The 21833-nt window shown below is 30.9% G+C and overlaps 2 protein-coding genes across 2 annotated transcripts; one reads left to right on the top strand and one right to left on the bottom strand.

Moving 5' to 3' along the window:
- The first annotated feature begins 10233 nt into the window (after positions 1–10233).
- LOC114375513 (cytochrome P450 87A3-like) lies at positions 10234–13780 on the top strand. The gene is made up of 9 exons (XM_028333309.1): positions 10234–10614; positions 10721–11042; positions 11151–11300; positions 11692–11943; positions 12061–12150; positions 12263–12341; positions 12600–12706; positions 13087–13214; positions 13304–13780. Exons 1-9 carry the CDS (start codon positions 10421–10423, stop codon positions 13413–13415), a joined length of 1434 nt encoding a protein of 477 aa, XP_028189110.1. The 5' UTR covers positions 10234–10420; the 3' UTR covers positions 13416–13780.
- Positions 13781–14246: 466 nt separating this feature from the next.
- LOC114376449 (protein HAPLESS 2-like) lies at positions 14247–21833 on the bottom strand. The gene is made up of 18 exons (XM_028334568.1): positions 21654–21833; positions 21435–21578; positions 21107–21195; positions 20969–21008; positions 20752–20809; positions 20610–20670; positions 19840–19918; positions 19416–19558; positions 18219–18408; positions 17977–18057; positions 17794–17894; positions 17140–17257; positions 16533–16565; positions 16330–16423; positions 16128–16231; positions 15543–15658; positions 14779–14879; positions 14247–14687 (listed from the first exon to the last, which is right to left on the bottom strand). Exons 1-18 carry the CDS (start codon positions 21831–21833, stop codon positions 14284–14286), a joined length of 2136 nt encoding a protein of 711 aa, XP_028190369.1. The 3' UTR covers positions 14247–14283.

The raw sequence follows: 21833 nt of genomic DNA, 5'->3' as shown, positions 1-21833 counted from the left end.
GAGTATCTGACCTTATTTTTAATATGAAATACATTTTTAATGAGCCATATGGCTAAATTCTGAGTACCCATTAATTTTTTTAAATAAGAAAAAAAAAAGCCAGACGATAGAGGAGTTTAACAAAGAAAGTCATTTCATTGATCTTCTTGTGAACATATTCTGACGGCTAACATGACGAGAGATAAGAAGTTGCCAATCTTGAAAATATTTAAAATAATTTCATAGAAGACGATCAGGTTGAACTTTAACTATGAACTATTTGAGATTTTTTAAATAATTCCATAAACTAAGAAAATTTAAATAAATCCATAATCATGTAATTTTTTAATCAATATTTTAAAATCGCTATAAATTGTCATAATTTTTTCTTTTGGCAACCTATTCAAAAAATTTAACCTAATAAATAGAACAATAACTTGTTGGAAGTAGACTACAAATGATCATTTTCTTCGGTGCCTTTATGAGGATCCTAATATATATAATCTCAACTTCAGGATATCTATGAGTGTGAGTTTCCCTTCAATTCCATTGTACAAATTATTTGCGTGGATGAAGCATTTAGTTAGCATTTGAATAATGCAACTCTGCATGCAAACATGAAAAAGATTGTCAGAAGCAGGTTTTACAAGAATATTAGACAGCCATAATATCATACTGTAGTGCTTCTCTGGCCGCTCTTGTGCGTACTTATTAATTTGATGTATGAAAATAAAGTGCAATTTTTCTGCTACAAATTATAGCATTTAATTTAGGTTATAGCTCAAACACATTTGGCTCATATATCTCCGCATATACGTACTTATTGATAAGGCATCTTGTTTAAATATTAGTAGTTATTGATTAGTATTTGAGTTGGGTTGTTGGCTTGGGTGAAAGAGATGTCGATAACTGACATACTTACTAACAGCACGAGGGGGACGACCTGTCGGAATATATGGAGCATGCCTTATACTGTATAGGTTCTTCAAATTAAAATAACAATGACACAAAAACAGTCAAAACATATTTCATTGTTAATTAATTGATGATCCTCAGCTGTTTCAGTAATTTTGTATTCTGTTCCTCACTTAGCCTTAGCCATGCCCCTATAGTCCTTCAGTATATATATAGATTTGGAATTCGGAGTGTTCAGACCTACTCCTAGATCCAAGACATATGCATCATTTATTTTGGTCGGTTGAGCAACTGGACTTTTATAGTCTATCCAAATGTTAACTAGTTTATTAATGACTAAGAAAATGCAAAAAAAAAAAATGAAAAAATATTTTAATTTATCTTGATTTTTAATATATATTTTTAAATTCTTAGCATGTAAAAAAATCAATATATTTTTAACGAAATTTTTAGTAATAATTTTGTATTATTGATTCTTTTAATTAATAATGTCCTTAAGACAAGATCCTAATAGATTATTACTTGTTGGAACTTGAAATGGTGAGATGGGTAGACTACAAACATGCAGTTGGCCACTCAAAGCCGAAATATGTAAAACTTGCAATGTACTTATTAGTTATTAATATATCAGTACCGAACCTGACTCCACCAAAATGAATTGTCACATGCATGTTCGAGTTTTAAAAGCTAGATTGATGAAGTGAGTCGATGTGCTTCATCACAGCTGATATAACTCGTTTAAATTTTTCTAAAACAACTTTTTTTTCTTAAAAAAAAAATTGATTTGAGGTGGCCCGAATTTTCCACGCTAAAAATTGGGTAATTTTTCTGGTAAGCTGCTATCATGGCATTGATTGAGGAGCGAGGTGGACAATGGCAGAAAGTTATATTATAAGGATTCACTTTCCATGCAAATTTTAAGCCAAGTTTAAGTTTTTAGTTAGACTCATTTATCAAGTTCAACTTGAACAATCCATTTTTTTTTCTTCAAAAAATAATGTCAGACTCCAAAAATGCTATTTGAAATCTAATGAGAGAGATAAAAGTAAAAGCATATAAATATTATAAATGTGTGATAAAAAAAGAGATAAAAAAAATGATAAACTTAACCTTCAAATACTTGACTTTACTTGTTTATATCCCTCGTGATAATTACCAATCTTGATGTCTTAGTGGTTATTTATTGTCACATCTTGATGGGAAATGTGAGCAGGGCGGACTTAGGATAAAAAATTAGGAGAGGCATTAATGACAAATTTTCTGAAAATTTATTTTTATTTGTCACTGAAAACAGTGAATAATAGAAATTAAAATAATTAAATTATGTAAATAAATGTTTAAATTAATTACATTTTTATGCATACAATACAAATTAACATACATGAAAATAAATAAATAAAAACTTCTTTTTTTATGAGATATATAAAAAAACAAATAAAACTATCAAAAACATGTATGCTAATATTAAAATGTAAGAAAAAGAAATATGTATTAATAGTATAAAATAGTTTTATATAATGATTTAATCAATAAATTAATGTGTAATGAATTTATTAATTTTTATAATAATTAACTTAAAAATCATATAAATAATGATTTGTGATTAAATGATAATATAAAACTGTTTTATATTACTAATGTGTACCCATTAAATTCTTATAATATAGTTGTGTAAATCTATATTGAATACATAATTGAATATGATATGTTGAATTAATAAAAAAAATTATTAGATCATCTACATGCGATTTTGAGATGCTATCATCTTCCATTCATACGGGTAAATTTTTTTAGGAAAGAGAAATAAAATATTTGTAAGTTAAGCAATTTGTTAATAAAAATACTTATTTAAAAGAAAATTTATTTAATTATTTAATATTGAAATGACATAAATTAATTTGTTAATATCAATATCATATTTTCTACACTTTTACTAATAAAAAAAATTTAAAATTTTAAATACATTAAAATTAAATTAAATTTCAAATTTTATCCTATATTTTTATAAGGATAATTATTTAACATTCATTAGAACTGTAAAGAAAAGTCAAACAGACCACGTAACAAAGCCTTTTAAAGTAGAGTAAAATTTTATCTAATAATTAAAAATTAACAAAATAAAAAACTTAATGATTAAAATATTTATATTAATTATGAAATTTTAAAAAAAAATGAGGGGGCCATGGACCCCTTGCCTAATGCATAGGCCCGCTCCTGAATGCGAGGGATTATAAGATGTTTGGTGGTTTAACTATAATCAATGATGGGAGTAATCCTACTAACTAAGTAGCTGTTTATGGATTAAATTGGATTAATTTTGGAGACAAAATATCAAATTCAATTACTTTAATTTTATTTTTATAATCAAATTAATTTTGAAATCCAATTTAAAATTTTTAAATTAGATTGTGATTTTTGGATTTTAAAAAAAGAGACTAAAAATTAAATATTAAAATAAATGATAAAATACACAAAATAATTTAATACCAAACATCACATCTCATATAGAACTCATAACATAATTCAATTTGCATGTAAGTTAAAAATAATTTTACAATCCCTTAAATAACATATGCTAGTATAAGTTATTGATCATATGACCATATAATTAATTATTGAATGTACCTGAAAATGGGTAATCAAATATCCAATATTCATCAGTCAAGAAAGCGGGATACTTGTCAAAGTATTATGACGCTCAAGTCATATCTCGAACGAGAATATAATAAAATAAATATTTAATACAATGAATAATCTCTTATTTTGATATTCTTACTACTATTTATACAGTAAATTGGATATTCTTAAATACAGAACAAAGTTTAATTTATTTTAGATTTAAAAATTCCAATCTAATTAATTGTAAAAATGTTTTTTTTTTTGTTTTCATTTTTAATTTGTTTGGCTATTTTTTTTTTTTCATTGCAGTTTGTATTGAATTGAATAGGTTAATAAACATTGCTAAAATTTCCATCTTTTCAAAATACTTGATATATATGAAAGAAAAACATGTGGTTAATAGTAACTTTACCAAAATATTGAATCTCTTTACAAACTTTAGGATAAGTTTGATTCGGAGACAAATCAACCAAGTTGTTCAGTCTTTAGCTAGGGCATCTGGATTTCATATTTGCAACTATGTTTTTAGCATATTTATTTTTAGGTTTAATTATTGATTTAGTTTTTGAATTTTGGGTATGTATGTTTTTAGTCCTTGAAATTTAAATTTTTTTTTTAGTCTTTAAATTTTGAAAATTACATTTTTTTTTGTCCCCGACTTAATAATTTGACACTTTTTGATGGTTTTTAACTGTTTTAAATTAACTTTTTTTAACCATTTGAATTTACATTTGAAAACTACAATAAAGTACTAAAAAATTACCACAAAATGCTTGAATTTACATTTGAAAACTGTCAATTTATTATGTCAGAGATAAAAAAAAAATAGTTTTTCAAAATTTAGAAACTAAAAAAAATATTTTTAAATTTCAGAAACTAAAAAAAAAAATACCCCAATTTGGGGACAATAATTAAGTTTTTTTTATACCCAATCATTAATTCTGGATGAATTGAAATAAGTATATTCCTTTTTTTAAAAAAGTAACTTTAAGAAGAAAAAAAATTATCGCTTAAATATAATTAGATTAGATTGGCTTCATAATTAATGTATGTTCACACCAAGATTATTAAAAGGCAACAAATGTTCATTCAACAACAAAAAATGGCGACACATGTTAGCCTTGGTTTGGGAAAGGCCAATGTCTTAATGACCGTAATGACCAAAGAATTATTTGACCAAGTGACACAATTACCATGGAAATATTTTACACTTTAAAACTATTTTTTAACCCTACGCTATATTTACATCTTATTTTGTTTAAATATGGAGATAATCCAATATTAACGTTAAACTTGGCTCGTCCAAGAGTTATTACGTATACACAGGAGCAATGTTAATTAGAGAAATATGTCCGTCTTCCCGGCCGGCAAATTTCATCATTGAACCTGAAATAAGATTGCTTTGCATTGTTGCATAGAAATGGAGGCTTTCATTCTATCTAGGAACTATATCAAGTTGTGGACTGGGTCTTGTTTTCCTGCTCCATAATTTACGTACGACTCTTATAACTCCTGTCATGGGTCACCTCATTTATAGGCGTTTAAATATGTTTTTTTTTCTCAAAACTTTCCAACACTATAAAATCGCTTGAGTGCGGGTAAATTCACACTATAAATTTTTATTTTCTAAAAAAATACTTATTATGTTATTATAATTTTAATTTGGTAATTATTTTTAAAAAATCACTTCCAACATTCAAGTGCTTAAAATAAATTTTCGATCTTTACCAAAAAAACGCACCTTTACCATTTTTTTTTAAACTCTAGACACCGAAGTTAATAGTATATATCATTATAAACAATTGCATAATTGTAACAATTTTTTTTAATTTATATTTCTTGCTCATTAAATATATAATAAAACAGATTTTTGTTGTTTTATTAAAAAACATAATTATTCTGCAAAGAGTCCAAGTGAATAGCTTTAAATAAACATAGAGCAAATACAAATTATCAGGGACAGATTTAATTAAGTAGAGCGAGGGTGGCCCCAGGCACCATCGCCCTCTTTTTTTATAAAAAAAATCGTATAGAGAATTTATTTTTTTATATAAAAATATATAATTTTAGATATGTAGATAAGTAAAACAAATTTTTCTTTGAATAATGATAACAATTATAAATAAATGAAAGGAGTAATATACTAAGGCAGACAGAAGGAACTTGAGATCGAGAACTAAGAGACTTGCATTTCAGGGATTGAACTTTCCATATTGAGGAATATAATAATATATAGTGTCTTGATCATTGATTGATACGGTTAACTATGTATAACATTATATTAATCTTAGTTCCACATTATATATATATATATATATATAGAGAGAGAGAGAGAGAGAGAGAGACCTTAATCTTAAGTAAATCGCTTTCAGTGGGTAACCTGGCATATTAAATTCGCCAATTATCAGGTTATCTATTATTAAGCATTTTATGCTAAGATAACATGTCCAACATGTGTTCCGAGGAGCAGAATTCTAGCAATTATTTGATTTACGGATTAAGCTTTTTTGTTTTTTCCTAGTCTTCATGACTGTACTCCATTCATTCCATTGGAGCAAATGGAGTATAAATTAAAGGATTTAATTGCTTTAGTTATGCCATTATTTTTTTAAAGACAATGTGATTATTTAATAACAAATTAAAAAAATTATTGAAGAAATATAATTTTCGCAACACTATTTACAGACTAAAATACATATTTAAATTAGTTTTCTTCCCCAATATTCAATCAAAAGCAAATGATTTATATGAGACTAGAGATTTACGAGCATATTATTTAGAACCTCGTCCCAACTAGTACAAAACTCTTTAATGTTAAGCTCTAAAAATTCATTTTCTCATGAATCTTAATTCGATCCCCACCTTATGCAGGTATGCACGCGCAAACGCACGTGCGGTTATTTCGGTAACTGTAAGAAGGCAGCTATGTGTAACGTGTCCACTGTATATTTAAGTAAACTAAAAAATCTCTGGTTCGTATACAGCACAACATACAACTATTTATTGTATCAGCGTTATTCACATGCATCCTGCAAGTATAGACTTGCATTTTATAATTATTCATTAATTGTTAATTTAAATCTGTTATGCATTAAATCTATGATTTATGATGTAAGATTCACTGGCGTGGCGTTTGTGTAATAAGTATATCAAAGTTATATCCGCATTAAATAATTTTTACACGCTGAAATTTTTATGAAATCATTAATTATTGGACAAAATCTCCATATGCTGAGAAACATTATTTATTAAACCCAGCATTGCCAAACAAATAATAATTAAGCCCAGTAGATAACTGAGACAAAGTAAAAAAAAAATTGCATCTTTTTGTTTCTATACATTAACATATATGTGTGATTTTGATTAATAATATTTTTTATCATAATTTCTAATTATTAAAATTAAGTCTCTAATTCTAAATTTCATGCTGTAATTAATAGGAAAATAATGGATATGTGATGTGATATTGATTTATATAGATTACGAAAAAGAAAAATGTATAAAATATTTTTAACAAATAAAAACAATAAAATCAATACATAAAATAAACACTTCGAAGCCACTTTTATGGTTTTTTTTATTTTTATTTAAATATTTTATAATATTTTTTCAATGTCACATTACACCTATGCTATATTTTAAATTATTAGATAAATTTGAGGTGAAGAATTTAATTTTAACAATTAAAAAAATCATAATAACTAAATATATGAGCAATTAAAATTAGAACGGACTAAAGTTGTCCATAAATTAAAAAAATGACGAAAAGAGCAACTAATAACAAATTCAATAAATAGTTTCTGACAAAAAAATTAAACATTAGAATATATGAATTCAATTTCTCTTTAACTTCTAAAACATATTTATCTTTTTTTAGAATATATGAATTCAATTTCTCTTTAACTTTGAAAACATATTTATCTTTTTTTATATAGAAATAATGGACTAAATTTACTAAGTTTATCGATATGAAAATATAGGATTAAAAACATATTAATGACATTTTTCAGTCTTTTCTTATATATCCTTGTCATAGAGATTGTTGTCAGAAAACCTCATGGCTCATGCAAGTATAAAAAGAGCTGAAAAATGAGGGATACAGAACTAGCTTTACCACTTCTATTTTGGCTCGTATTATCTGAGGAAGTTCTAATCACCAATGGCTTTGGACTTTTAGCAATCGAAAACTAGGATGCCCCATTCTGTAATTATTCCCTGTACCACATAATGAAGCCGTATTGGACTCTTAAGACCCATCTGTATCTATTTCATAATTTCTATTGCTAATTTACTTTTATATATATTTCAAAAGCCTGATATTTTCATAATTAAAAACTATGAGACTAATCTTCAAAGCATAAATATCATCTAAGTACCTTTCAAAAAAAAAAATCCTCTAAATAGATTTTGTCTCTTTTAATAAAATCTTTTTTATATACATAATTAGAAAACAAGCTACTTAATTAGAAATATAATGAAACTAACTATTATGGTTGGACTCTGTGACCCATATGTACGTTTATATTGCAGGTTTTGTACAGGGGCGGACCTCCTTTAAATATATAAACTTTTTGTCAAAATAAATCTGCACTGACAAAAAAAATCCCAGATATTGGAACGTCCAAACCACCGGACGGGTACGTAACTGTGTCTAGTTACACTATAATATGAATGAAGCCTGGTGAATAAAATTTTGAATATATACATATTAATCAATAGTGAGTCAACTATATATGATATATCGGTACACTCAACAAAGTGAACCAACGGGGTTGAACATGTTGCAGGATATCTCTTTGAATTGGACCAGCTGCATTTGGGGACCCACCTCAAGATTTTATGCCATAAATTCAGACAAGTAGGACCCTTATACACCATCCAATTCCCACAAAACATTAGAAATATCCTATAGTTATTAGAAAACCATACACATTTTAGTCTATTCTTTAAAACAAAAGTGGGGAGACAGGGAGAGAGAGTATGGAGAGAATTAAAACAAACCTTTTAGATGACTTCATAGCATCTTCACAATATTCATTATAAAACAAGTTGAGAACTAGAATTAAATAAGATTCATTGGTCTGACATTGTTTTGCTCCTTCTCAATAGTAGCTTTTCAAGTTTATGCCAAACAGTTAAGCAATCTATGTCATCCTACAGCAAGACTACCTGTTCAATCATTTTAATTTTTAAGCATGGAAGATATCAAATTTTAGAAATGGATAAATTGGCACCCCGTCCAACCCCCCACCACAAATAAATAAATAAAAGAGAACAGGACAATGTATTAATCACAATTATATTGGAATTTTAAGAGTTTGTGTGTAATTGAGTTGTATGTGATATCATATTAAATGGTGTTTTGTTTTTAGCAATTATATAAATTTTATAAAGAATAAATAATATATGCAGTATAATTCAATCACAGACAAACATGTAAGTTTATTAATTTTTATAATAATTAAAAATCACATCAATGATAATTTTTAATTAGTTAAAAGTATAATTTTTTTTACATAATGTATGCTTTCTTAAACTATTTAAAAGAAGAAATATTGTCCAAGCATATACTACAGTTCCAAGAAAACATCTAAGAGCATCCAAATACAGCGTACTGTACTATTCTGGCAACAAAGAGTCAAAGATCAGCTTTACAGACTACGACCTTGAAGATGTTGATAGTTCGTAACTCATAAAATATCTGTACATTATTTAAAGGAATTTATCTACAAAAGTCATCGAGTACTCTATTAGTGACACCTAATTCAAATTAAGATAATTGAAAAGCCAAAATGCTCGGCCATTATTCACAGTGACCTACCTATATTGTGGTAATTGCTGCTAATTGGTAAAGTCCGTGGCTCAATGGGCAGATGGGACGGCGCTCAATGAGTTAAACTCTTGTACCAGATGAAATTAATACTGTATCATCCTCTCTTTTGACCTAGCTAGATTAGCATCTGTTAATTTTGTCTCCAAAATTAATAACAAGACCGTGTTGAATAGTAGTTGGATTCACTAGAACCATCCAATGGGGGCAATGGGAAGGGAATCACTAATAACTTATATCTTGAGATTTAAGGCATTACATTTTAGTTAGGATGAGGTTATCCATTTAGCTGCAGAGGAAAAAAGATCTAATAGACAGATCGAGCATCAACATCAGTGAGATTGAGAATTTAGCATAGATATTGGAAAGATTTCAAGTTGGACAAAAGGAATTAGAAGTTTAGTATTACTTGAAGCATTTAATGATCCAAGGAAAGATTTACTTGAGATGCTTAGTTTGGTCAGAGAGATTCTTTAAAACCTAATAAAATCTAGGCAATACCCGCAAAATCTCCTAAAAAACTGCCTCGTGCTTCATCTTCAGTTTGGTGTAACATGGACCATTTACAGCATTCGGGATAATGAAAAAAAACAAAAGTTTCCTTCCAAGAGCGAAGACGTGGGGAGAGGAAGCATCCGGTAAGATTCATATATATCATCATGCAAGGCCCTTGGACACATCATATATGCCCCGTTGACATAGCAATAAGTGGTCTATTAGACAGATATAATTCCAATTATTCTAATCTATCTCCAACTACTAGTACAGCTTTTTAGAACAACCAACTTCACCAAAAACCAAAGGAAGCCGAAATTAATATATTATTATTTTTCTTCAACTAGTTCTAAGTAGTGGCCTGCTTATTTAAGAACATCTTCTGAGATTCTGGTATGCATTGCCAGCACTTTCTACTCCTTTCTGCCCATTCTTCCCTCCTTACCCACTTTCTTCATTTCTGGCTCTCTGAATCTGTCCATTCTTTTCTCCACTACTTCACTCTTTTAATCTTATATATTATTATCATCTCCTCTCTTCTTATTAACGAGTTCCATTCCTTTTTATTTTTCAAAAATAAAAATGTGGGCTCTTTGTCTTGGAGCATTGGTTATTATAGGCATAACACATTGGGTTTATAGATGGAGAAATCCTAGTTGCAATGGAAAACTCCCTCCAGGTTCAATGGGTTTCCCCCTTCTGGGTGAGTCCCTTCAGTTTTTCTCCCCTAACACCACTTCTGGTATTCCTCCTTTCATAAAGCAGAGAATGAAAAGGTATATATATGTGTGCGTGTGTTTTAATCTCAACTTAATATTAGAAACATTCTTCTAAAGAAGTAAACTTATTATATATGATCAATATCCATTTTGAGTCATTCAGGTATGGACCAATTTTCAAGACCAACTTGGTTGGACGACCAGTTGTAGTATCAACAGACCCTGATCTTAATCACTTCATCTTCCAACAAGAGGGGAAAGTGTTCCAAAGCTGGTACCCAGACACATTCACAGAAATCTTTGGGAAACAAAATGTTGGCTCCTTACATGGGTTTATGTATAAGTACCTTAAGAACATGGTGCTCAATCTGTTTGGTCATGAAAGCCTTAAAAAGATGCTCCCAGAACTTGAACAAACAACATGCAGAACATTAGAGCAGTGGTCATGTGAGGACAGTGTTGAACTGAAGGAAGCAACAGCAAGGGTAACATTATTACACTAGTTAACTAGTACTCTTATTTTCATCTGTCTCCTTTTCTATAATTCCGTGTATTTCTAACATGGTTTGCTATGTATATGCTCTCCCATGCAGATGATATTTGATTTGACCGCGAAAAAACTCATCAGTTATGATTCAACTAAGTCCTCGGAGAATTTAAGGGACAACTTTGTTGCATTTATACAAGGACTCATCTCCTTCCCCTTAGACATTCAAGGAACAGCTTATCACAAATGTCTGCAGGTAAGTCAAGTCCATCACCAACCAACGCTAGTCATTAATTTTACTTCACCTCATATGCTATATATATGTGGGTTCCTCCTTTGAAATTTTTGCCATTATAAAAGCGCACCTCCAACGGTATATAGTTGTTTAATTCACTTATGGTGGATCCTACAATAATACATGAATTTGACAACTTCAACCAATTTTCTTTCTATATAACGGCGCAATCCTAAGCAACTTGTAATTAGTCCTATGATTAGAATTATATTGGAGATGCTAAGATAACGTGACTAGTATTATATATTAGGCCAACCCAAATTAAAACAAAAAACAAAAGATATCATACAAAATAGTTTCTTTTGACGATGCCAAAGATTGAAAAGTAACATTTGTTTATGATATTTTTCAGGGTAGGAAAAGGGCAATGAAGATGCTGAAGAACATGCTGCAGGAAAGACGGAGAATGCAAAGGAAACAGCAAACAGATTTCTTTGACTATATTGTTGAAGAACTTAAGAAAGAGGGAACAATCCTCACTGAAGCGATCGCTCTGGACCTCATGTTTGTGCTCCTCTTTGCAAGCTTTGAAACCACTTCTCTCGCTCTCACTTATGCCATAAAATTACTCTCGGACAATCCCTTAGTGCTCAAGCGATTACAAGTAAGTATATATGTTAAAAATATTATTAAAACCTACTTTCATGGCTTTTTCTTTTTTACGTCCCTCGTGTTTTGACTCTACACTAAATGAAAAGACCCTCGGTATTGTGCCTTTTAGGAGGAACATGAAGCCATCCTCAAACAACGTGAAGATCCTAACTCCGGAATCACATGGAAAGAATACAAGTCAATGACATTCACATTTCAGGTGGAGGATCAATAATTTCTTCATTATCTTTTTCTTTTCAATAATGAGACACAATTTTAATGTTAATTTCTACGAGTACATATCTCATTTAAAAGTCCGTGACGATCTGCAGTTCATAAATGAAACCGTGAGACTCGCCAATATTGTTCCAGGAATCTTCCGAAAGGCACTGAGGGAAATTAATTTTAAGGGTATGTCATATGTGATTGTTGCTTATTTGCAGAATAAATCATTCATATTACGAAAAGTACAGTTTTTGATATATGGCTTTGATACACAACCAATTATTGGACTAGTTAGAAAATTCAATTTTATTAAATTTAAATAATAGAATGTAACGTATAAGTCCATAAGTGCACACATGCATAGCTTGCATTTTAATTAAGGGAAAAGCGCACAATTCTGACAACATTACTTCATTTGGTCAAACAACGAATACATACATGCAGGATATACCATACCAGCAGGTTGGGCAGTTATGGTGTGTCCCCCGGCTGTGCACTTGAACCCAGACAAATATCAGGATCCTCTTGCCTTCAACCCATGGAGATGGGAGGTGCGTCTAAGGCATGTTTGATTTGAAAAAAAAAATGCTTTTTATTTTTTATAAATAATAATACGCGTGTTTGAATTCCCGGTGCACCTTCCGATTGTGTTCAACCTCATTTTGGAAGAAGCATCATCTTTCTTGCTTCTGCCTCAAATGGCGTGCTGCAGCAAATCAACCGGATATCCAAACACGGACTATAAAGTCTAATTTTGTTTTGCCTTATTGTTGTTTTTAAATATTTTGCAAAAAAATGATAAAAAAAAAAAAGCTGCTTTAACTACTAGCTAGGAGCTACCAGTTGACTATAACTATATTCAAGCAACTTAGATTTTAGCTTTCCATCTTTCTTTTACACTTTTAGTGACCCCGAAAAAATGGGCTTTCAGGGAGTGGAACTACAAGGTGCCAGCAAACATTTCATGGCTTTCGGCGGAGGCATGAGATTTTGTGTTGGAACGGACTTCACTAAGGTTCAGATGGCTATGTTTATTCATAGCTTGGTAACCAAGTACAGGTAAGATCATGAAATGACAACGCCATGCGTGTGAACTTAAATTGACATGCAAAATCTCTCTATAAGTAATTAACATATGAATATTTCAGGTGGCGACCCATCAAAGGAGGAAACATCCTTCGAACTCCGGGTTTACAGTTTCCAAATGGCTTTCACGTCCAGATCATGAAAAAAGATCAAAGGAAACAGCAGGAACCATAATATACCATTATAAATTAGAAACCAAAACTCTGCAAGAGAGACTCATATATGGTAGAAATTTAGGTTTGACATTTTCAAGAAACACAAGACAATGAAATTCTTATGGAAGCCAGAAAAGTAACCATAAGGATCTCTCACTCAGTTTTGATTAGGTCTCTTAAAAGTTATGTTTTTATTAGATTTTCTTCTCGATATACTACAGGGTTTTTATGAAAAACATGGGTCAAAACCAAAATATGACGTGCCTTACCTTGCAAAAATGCAATGAGGGGGAAGGGAAGGAAACTTGTAATTTGGTAACCAGGGGTGTAAATGCTTCAGATTATATCCTGAGTTAATATACAATTTTCTCTTTGAAAGTCACATTTTTACTGCTTGCAAGTTGCATCTTTAAAGGTTTTAGTCTATATAAACTAGTCAATCGAGGATAAAATTGTTTAATAAGTTATAATTTTTAGGAAGTTTGCCATTTGACAAACCAAAGCAACACAAGTCCTTACTTTTATGGATCAAATTGTAGATTAGCTATTTCCTTCCTATAAAAATATCTTTTATGTACATAACATTCTAAATCTATCTTTCAATAAGTTTTGTTCCTCAATTGTTGTCGGCCCCACCCTATTAAAAAGTAAGAGAAAGCAAGAAGGAAGACTAGTAGTGGAAACGGGAGAAGGTAAAAGGATAAAAACCGTAACTATATATGATTCTATGAAATACGTAACAAGTTGCTCTAAAACGTTAGTGTCAGAAATTAAAAAGTATGTACATTAACTTATACATTCGGGCTTCAATCTACTCAGACTCTGGCTCATCTAGCCAAACTTGTGTTTGTCATAATTTTCTTGCCTCACTTTATCATGTTTTAGCTTCATCTCTTTAACTCCCCCTTTGAGCTATCCCGTTTCTTTCTGTGTTTGTGATGTGCAGGATGGTCAACAATATGCTGCACATTATCCATATTCTGTTTTTTATGTTCATACTTGTGCATTTCTTTATGAACATGGTGTAAATCATCAAAATAATCAAAGTTCCTTTCAGAACGCTTGTGCATATGCTCATAAGTGGTCCTTCGCCTATTTTGAGCACTATAGTTAGAGTGCCAATGTTCTTGCTTATGATGTTTGTTTTCATGAATATGGTGATGCCCCTTGTCAATTTTGAATTTACGTTTATCCATGATGATTTGTTCATCAGCGCCTAAGATATCCTCCCACCAGTCATACAAAGGATCAAATAGACCTTTCTGGTGCAAAAGCCATAATAGCACAAGCACTGCAATTCAAAGAAGAGAGTATTTATTTTAAGTTGTTCTGCTGAATTTTCAAATTATAATATACTAATGGACATTGAATAGAAGTCATACCTGTCAGAAAAATTGTCAAAAACAGACCAAACATCATTACCCAACTCAAGCAAACATATTGTATGTGGCACTTGAAGTCAAAAAACCCAGAGCATTTTTCTCTGTTCTCCCACCCAAACCGAGGAACAAGGAAGAGATTTGATCAAATAATTAGTTAAGACAGATGAATCAATATTAAGAAAAGGTTATGATTAAGAAAGCAACATATAGTTATTGATCTTTTAATACCCTGCTTCAATTGTAGGTGATTTATACTCAAGTTTATAACAAAATATTTAAATCACTTAAAAATAGAAATATGGCACAAACTCAGTATCAGTTTACCACATTTCAAAGAACATGAAGAAAATACGAAAAAAATTTATCCAAATGCAACTAAAGAACAATCTCGAATAAGTGCACTAACTTTTGTTTCATTCTGTTACTGAATGGATTGTTGAATAATAGTTTGTGCATAAAATAATCCTAGTTTTAATCCTTTATGTTATTAATGACAATATTCGAATGATTGCCTTCATGAAAAATAAAATGCATTCCACTTGTTCACAGCAGCCAGTGCTACTCATCCGTGGTTGACAAGTAGAATTTCGAAACATGTGGGTGGTGTTGATAAAGAAATATATATTCATATACTGATCAAAGCAACTCAATATTCCCCATGAATAAAATATACAAAATTTCAAGAAAATCATATTTTCTATATTTTAAATGTTGGGATTTAAATTTTATAACTTGCAAATGAAAAGTATAATTGAAGATAATACCTACAAGTTTTTCCAGTGATAAATTCTGTTAAGCTTGTCCATATTTTATTCCATATGCTTTCGATAGAATCAAAGAAACTATTTATACTGGTCTCTTGTGGTTGAAAAGGCATACCCTGCAGTAATAGATGATTTAGTATTTCACAATTTGTTGTCATAACATCACCAATAATTAGCATATTTTGTGAAGAATCAGAAGACTAACTTTCTAATGAACTTATCTACGGGGAACAATTCTACAATATCAAATTCATGTCTCAGACTCAGACTGATTTGCTATTGATTACCTAGAGCTTATTACCAACCATTTTAAGTAATTAGAAACAAAATCTTAAATGTATTTATGTAGTGATACTGCAGATAAAAGAACTGCTGTAAAATCTTCTTTGTCGTCCTGTCCAACAGTTCAAAATAACTATAGTTGTTAAAGTTTGATAAAAAGACCAATGGGCAATGGTGAAACATACTATCCAGATTTGAGCAAGTTTCACGTTTTATGAGAATACAAATCTGGGTCAGATACATGGATTAAATAATACCATTGTGTTCATGTCATAGAAAATAAAGCATACTAAATTCAGGTACCAGGAAAGAACATACCTGTGTGTCGTTGTCAAGAACAGTTGCCGTAGTAGCAAATTGACATTCAGCTCTATCAACTTCATTATAATCAGAATCCTTTAGTACGGCTTCATCCAAAAAACCCAAAAAAGGACACAGTAAATGTTAATGTGTTTCTTATCCTCGGAATAGATAACAACGTATAAATCCAAAGCTTCAACATTACCCGCACAAAAATATTTTGAAGCCTGATCAGTGGTTGGGTAGATTTTGCATGATTGGGTTGTAACCTCATTTGGCTTCATTATTAAAAATTGCTCCTGAACCATGTTTACAAGCAAACAAGAAAAAACATAATAGAATACCTATGAAAGTATAGAACAAAAAGGGGCAAAAAACAAACTTCTAGCATATGTTTTAGCATAATACCTCCATCAGGGTGATATCCTTGGAGCAATTAAACTACAAGACAACACAATATAGCAAAGCTAAAACTACAGCTTGTTGGACCCTAAGGAAAATTACTGCAATGCAAGCCTCAAATATATTTGAACCTAATTTTGTAACCATAATAATAAAACTAAAGCATCAGGAGTAGCATGCATCTGTTAAATTCCTATTCATGTCATGCAGTCAATTCAACTAACTAGAGATAATTTAACCAAACAATAATTTTGCCCCTGAATGTTATGGTACGCAAGGAGGAAGTGATATCTGGTGTGCGACTTTTAGGTACCATGATAATTAAACAATCATGTCCTCATATCAACAATGAGCACAGGTCAGAAAATTTTATAAAAATTTTATCACAACCCAGTTTCCTATCAGACATTGTAAGGAAAAAAAATAGAACAGAACTCCACTAACACTTTCAAGCCTTAAAGAACTGTGCCACAAGTATAGAAATTAATATAATGCATATCTAACATTGAATACCAAAAAAATAAATCAAATCAAACATTCCATTGTCCAAGTATAAGGAGCATTGGATAACAAAGACAGATGCCATGAAATACAATATAGCGAAGGAGACTACCGTCAAACTATATGACGCTTCCACCTCACCGGTATTCTTAGTTGTGATTGTAGCAACACCAAATTGAGTTAGGGCTGCAAATGTAGGGACACTAACACTTATTATCTTTCCTGGGCTCCTAGAGAAAAAGAACCATGTCAGACAAATTTAGAAAAGCTTTTTTTACTAAGAAAACAATAATGCTGCTGGACATTATAGGTTTCTAAAACCAAAAATCACACCCTAGCATCAATAGAAACAAAATTGGCTACATTGCAGAAACTTCTCACAATCATTTTTCAAATATTTTCTCTGCCCATCTCATTTTCAAAATGTATACATCCATTTAAGATCAGGAACTTCATTATGTATACTTCATTATTGGCAATTCGTATTCAGCATATGAAAAAGTGATAGGTAACGGCCTTCCACCCCCACCAAAAAAGAAAAGAAAAGAAAAATAGAGTTCAACATCATATGGTAAAACAATTTTGTCAGTGAATGACTACAAAGTCCAACATCTCAAAATGATTTTGTCATCTTACAATCTCATTCAAGATAACAAATCAATTTTCCACATCAACTTTCACATGGAAATATTACAAAAAGAACAAAAGTTTCAAGTCATTCGTGACTGTTTTGAAATCATATGTAGATACCAAGTAAATATTATACCTTTGATAAACATACTCTACATCATTCGCACTTAATTCTAGCACAAGGTTTGTATTAAGAACCTCTGTAATTCCTATGGAGAAAGAATAACTCCCAGCACTCTGCAGACAAATAAAATAAAATAAATAATTTCTAATAGAAGACACCATATTAAATATAAATACAACATTATTGCAACGTAACTGGATGTTGGTTTATTCTTTCAAACCTTCCTTCCAAACCATAGAGTGGCACTTGATTCCTACTTATTCGATTCAGGTCAGCCTGTTACGGACAAGAAAGTTTCTTTCAAATTTTCAATGACTATCAATGAAGTTTTTCTCCAAATCCATTTTGCAAAAATAGAAGTGAAAAGAGAATGACAAAAATGAAGCAAGATGAGAATAAGAATTAAAGAAGAAAAAAGTTATTGTTGAAGTACCAACCTCCCGAAAATTCCACAATTGATTATGCAAGCAGGTCCAAAAGGGAGAAGGGCAAAAGTTTGGTTGTTGATTAAAAGCTTCATAGTTGACACCAATTTTGTTACATTCAATACCATCTAAGGTAAATCTCACTCTCTCAAGCAGCATCCACATAGAAATGTTTCTCCCCAAATCCTGTGGTTGCCCAGGGCTGCCCTGTCACAAGAAAAATTGTAAATATTTTGTTTAAGCTTGTAACAGTTGTGAATCATGTCGAAAGTATGTAAAAGTAGTTCATCACTGTTTTCTTCCATAACCACACCAGTAATGCCAAGATTAATGTGTGTGATTTGCATTAAAAATGGGAAATAAGGTCAGTCATTAAAAGAAATGCCTAAACTAGTGGAGGAGACTGCTGTGACTAAAGAGAGCACACGGCTCTACAGACTTGCAATTGCAATATATCAGCCTCCTTATAATTATATTTTTCTAATATGATTTCAGGTTGCAAGAATTCTTCATTGTGTAACCTCATTGAGTAGCTATATATGCATATAGCTACAATGTTGACATTTTTGGCAAGAACACATCTTGGTACCTCCAAGCTAATCAACATACAAACAAGAGCTTGAAGAGGAAAAACCATTTTTCACATAACCTGGAATGATAAGGAGGTTCATATAGCCTTACATTAAATATCAGTCCCTTAATACTATATCATACTTGTACACCATTGATTGGAATATGCAATAAATGGTATTTTTGTGTCACATTAATTGTGCACGAGGAAGTATAATTTTGTATAACTCCAAAAATAACAGTCATGACCATGTTTTCAAGTCTATCCACAATGCAGTGACCTCTCAAAATTTAGAATTGTACGATTAACAAACATAATAATAATTGATTCAATCAATGCATTCTACACTATTTTTCTCTGATTTTTTTTGATAATTTATTTCTCTGATATTTGTAAAGATAGCTAGCGCCATTTATTATTCATTGTAAAATTTTATTATATTCCAATTCATAAAAACATGTTCGACAATTTGTTTGCAAAAGACCAATATCCAAAAAGTATCTAAAGGGGAGTTGTAACTTTTAAGTAACAAAAAATTCAAGAAACCAATCTAACATACCAATTCTTTATCTTAATTGAACCTCAATTTTGTTATAACTAAAGTCAATAGAGGTCAATTACGGTGAAACCAGTCAAACAAGCATACCTGCCTTGGTACGACCAGATAGAAATCCTCAAAAGATGGTATATTTGTATACCCAACAAAATCTCCTATAAGATTAACCCTAAAAAATTTATCATCAGAGATCACTGTTCTGTTTTGAGGACCCACAACCACTTCCTGCCGGCCAAATTATGTGTTAGATACACAGAAATGGTAAAAAAATATTCCTGACATGACTCATTGAGTGCATTTGCATCTGTTATATGCTATGTGAAATGTGATACCAAAAACTTGATGCAGAAGCCAACATTTGAATAAATCAGAAAACTAAGAGAACATGTAGAAAATTGTAAACCAACATATCCAGCATCATGAGACAAAATACATAGTCTATGGAAAAAAATGCTTGTCAGGTTTAAATTTAATATTGTTGCATAAGGAAACCAATAATTACATACCGAAACTTTAGTTCCACTCTTCACCTGTATTTGAACACTAAATCCCAATGTTCGCTGCCCAATGCCAAAAACATGAAACCTAAATCGAATTAGAGAGAGAGAGAGAGAGAGAGAGAGAGAAAAGGAAATCTGAGTTGTGACTGATGATTAAAACAAAGAAACCACTTTTTACTTTGGCAAATTTTAGAGGTGATTACAATTAAAACATGACATGATGAAAAAACTACACTATAACTAATCTTAAATAACAATGTTTCTTCATAAAATTGTTAGAATATCAGGGTATTTAATATTAAGCAGTATTTTTGAGTTAAATTATAGTATTCGTACATTATCAGTGTTAAGAGTTGAATTTTACTAGTTATCTTTCATAACCTATATAATTAATATAATATAGCTAGGGGTATAATACATCAATATACTCCACCGCACTTTTCTCCCCTTTCTATCTAATCCCTAAAACTACAACAAACTTAAACCTATTTGATTATTGCAACTGACACTTTTTAAAAATCTGGAACTAACAGGAAAAAAAAAAGATAATCTGAAATTGTTCAAGCACAATGAAAACAGAAAGATTTCAAACAAATATCTTGACAAGATAACATAGAATGGGGTTTTGATCTGTATATGTAAACGGTTCAATGTAAAAATGGTTTCCATATGTTCACCTAAGTCCAGCACAAAACCAATTAAGACAATATATAAATCAGGGTGGCTCAAATCAATCACAATTGGATTAAAAAAGGACGGGGATGGTGGATGCTTACCAATCACCAGGGAAATGCACACAATGTGCAGTGTTGGCCTTTCCTTTTGTCAATTTGTCAACTGGTTAAACAATTTCACCCATAATTGTTAGTTTTGTGTTTCCTAAAAACTTACAGAATGTTGCAACATCAAATCACTTACAGAAGTTTCCACATGATGAAGGCATCCACCTCTGGGGCCCACATGGACAACATATTGGCTACATTAAAGACGGAAAGAGAGATATGTTAAACCCGAATCAGCAGTGAAAGGTAAAAATGCCAAAGAATATTTGAGGGAGGTGGGATCAAACACTAATGTCTTTTTCTTATTCTTCCCTTTGAATAATTTCTTTGAAAATTAGGAGTTAGAAGGCCACCTGAGTGTACTCGATAATATGACCCTCTTCATCTCGCAGTCTGCAACACAAGTAGCAGAAACCAAGCCGTGAAATTAGCATTGTCTAAACTCTAATCAGTGTCTAGTTCATAATAAAATAGCAATAAACATGGCTTGCCTTTCACATATCTTCACGACATTTGCACCAGCATCTGGCTCGCATTTGCGTGTCTTAACATAATACTCTTCAGGTTTATAAGGAACATCCTGCAAACGAGTAACACAAACTTAATCATACAAAATATTACATCCACGTGTACGCAATCCTCTTATGGCAATTTGCTTTGAAAAAATAATTCTCCAAAACCATAATAAAATGATGATAGATTAGTCCACAAAAGATAATAATAATAAATTAATAATAACGATAATAAGTTATTGTTAATGCAACAAAAATAAGTAGATTACAGAGAGTGAATAAAAGTAACATAAGAGAAGTATCATACTCGTATGTATGTTAACTGATACAAGGCATATGCAGAAGTTTTGTTGACCGTTATGACAGGAGTAATACGCAATGTCTGCATTTTCCTGCTTGAATTTTCCTCCACTTCCACCAATTCCGCAACAATCGACGCCTCTCCACCACTCTGCAAAATCCCAAAACAACAACCTCAACACACAGGAACACAATGAGGAGCGTAATGTGAATGTGATTTATTTACCGAGCCACTGGGAACAGCCATGTTGAGTACGATTTTGGTAGTACAATTGAGATTGTCGTCGGAGTTGGAGTTCTTCTCGCACTTCTCCAGCTTCGATTTGGAGATGATTTGAATTCCAACAACATGGAAGGAAGAAAGTATGAAGATGATCATTAGGGTGATAGCAGAACACAATGCCAT

This window comes from Glycine soja, chromosome 11 (genome assembly GCF_004193775.1).
Source record: "Glycine soja cultivar W05 chromosome 11, ASM419377v2, whole genome shotgun sequence".
Lineage (NCBI taxonomy): Eukaryota > Viridiplantae > Streptophyta > Magnoliopsida > Fabales > Fabaceae > Glycine > Glycine soja.
Note: the sequence above shows the minus strand (reverse complement) of the source record. Positions and strands in the feature narration are given on the sequence as shown.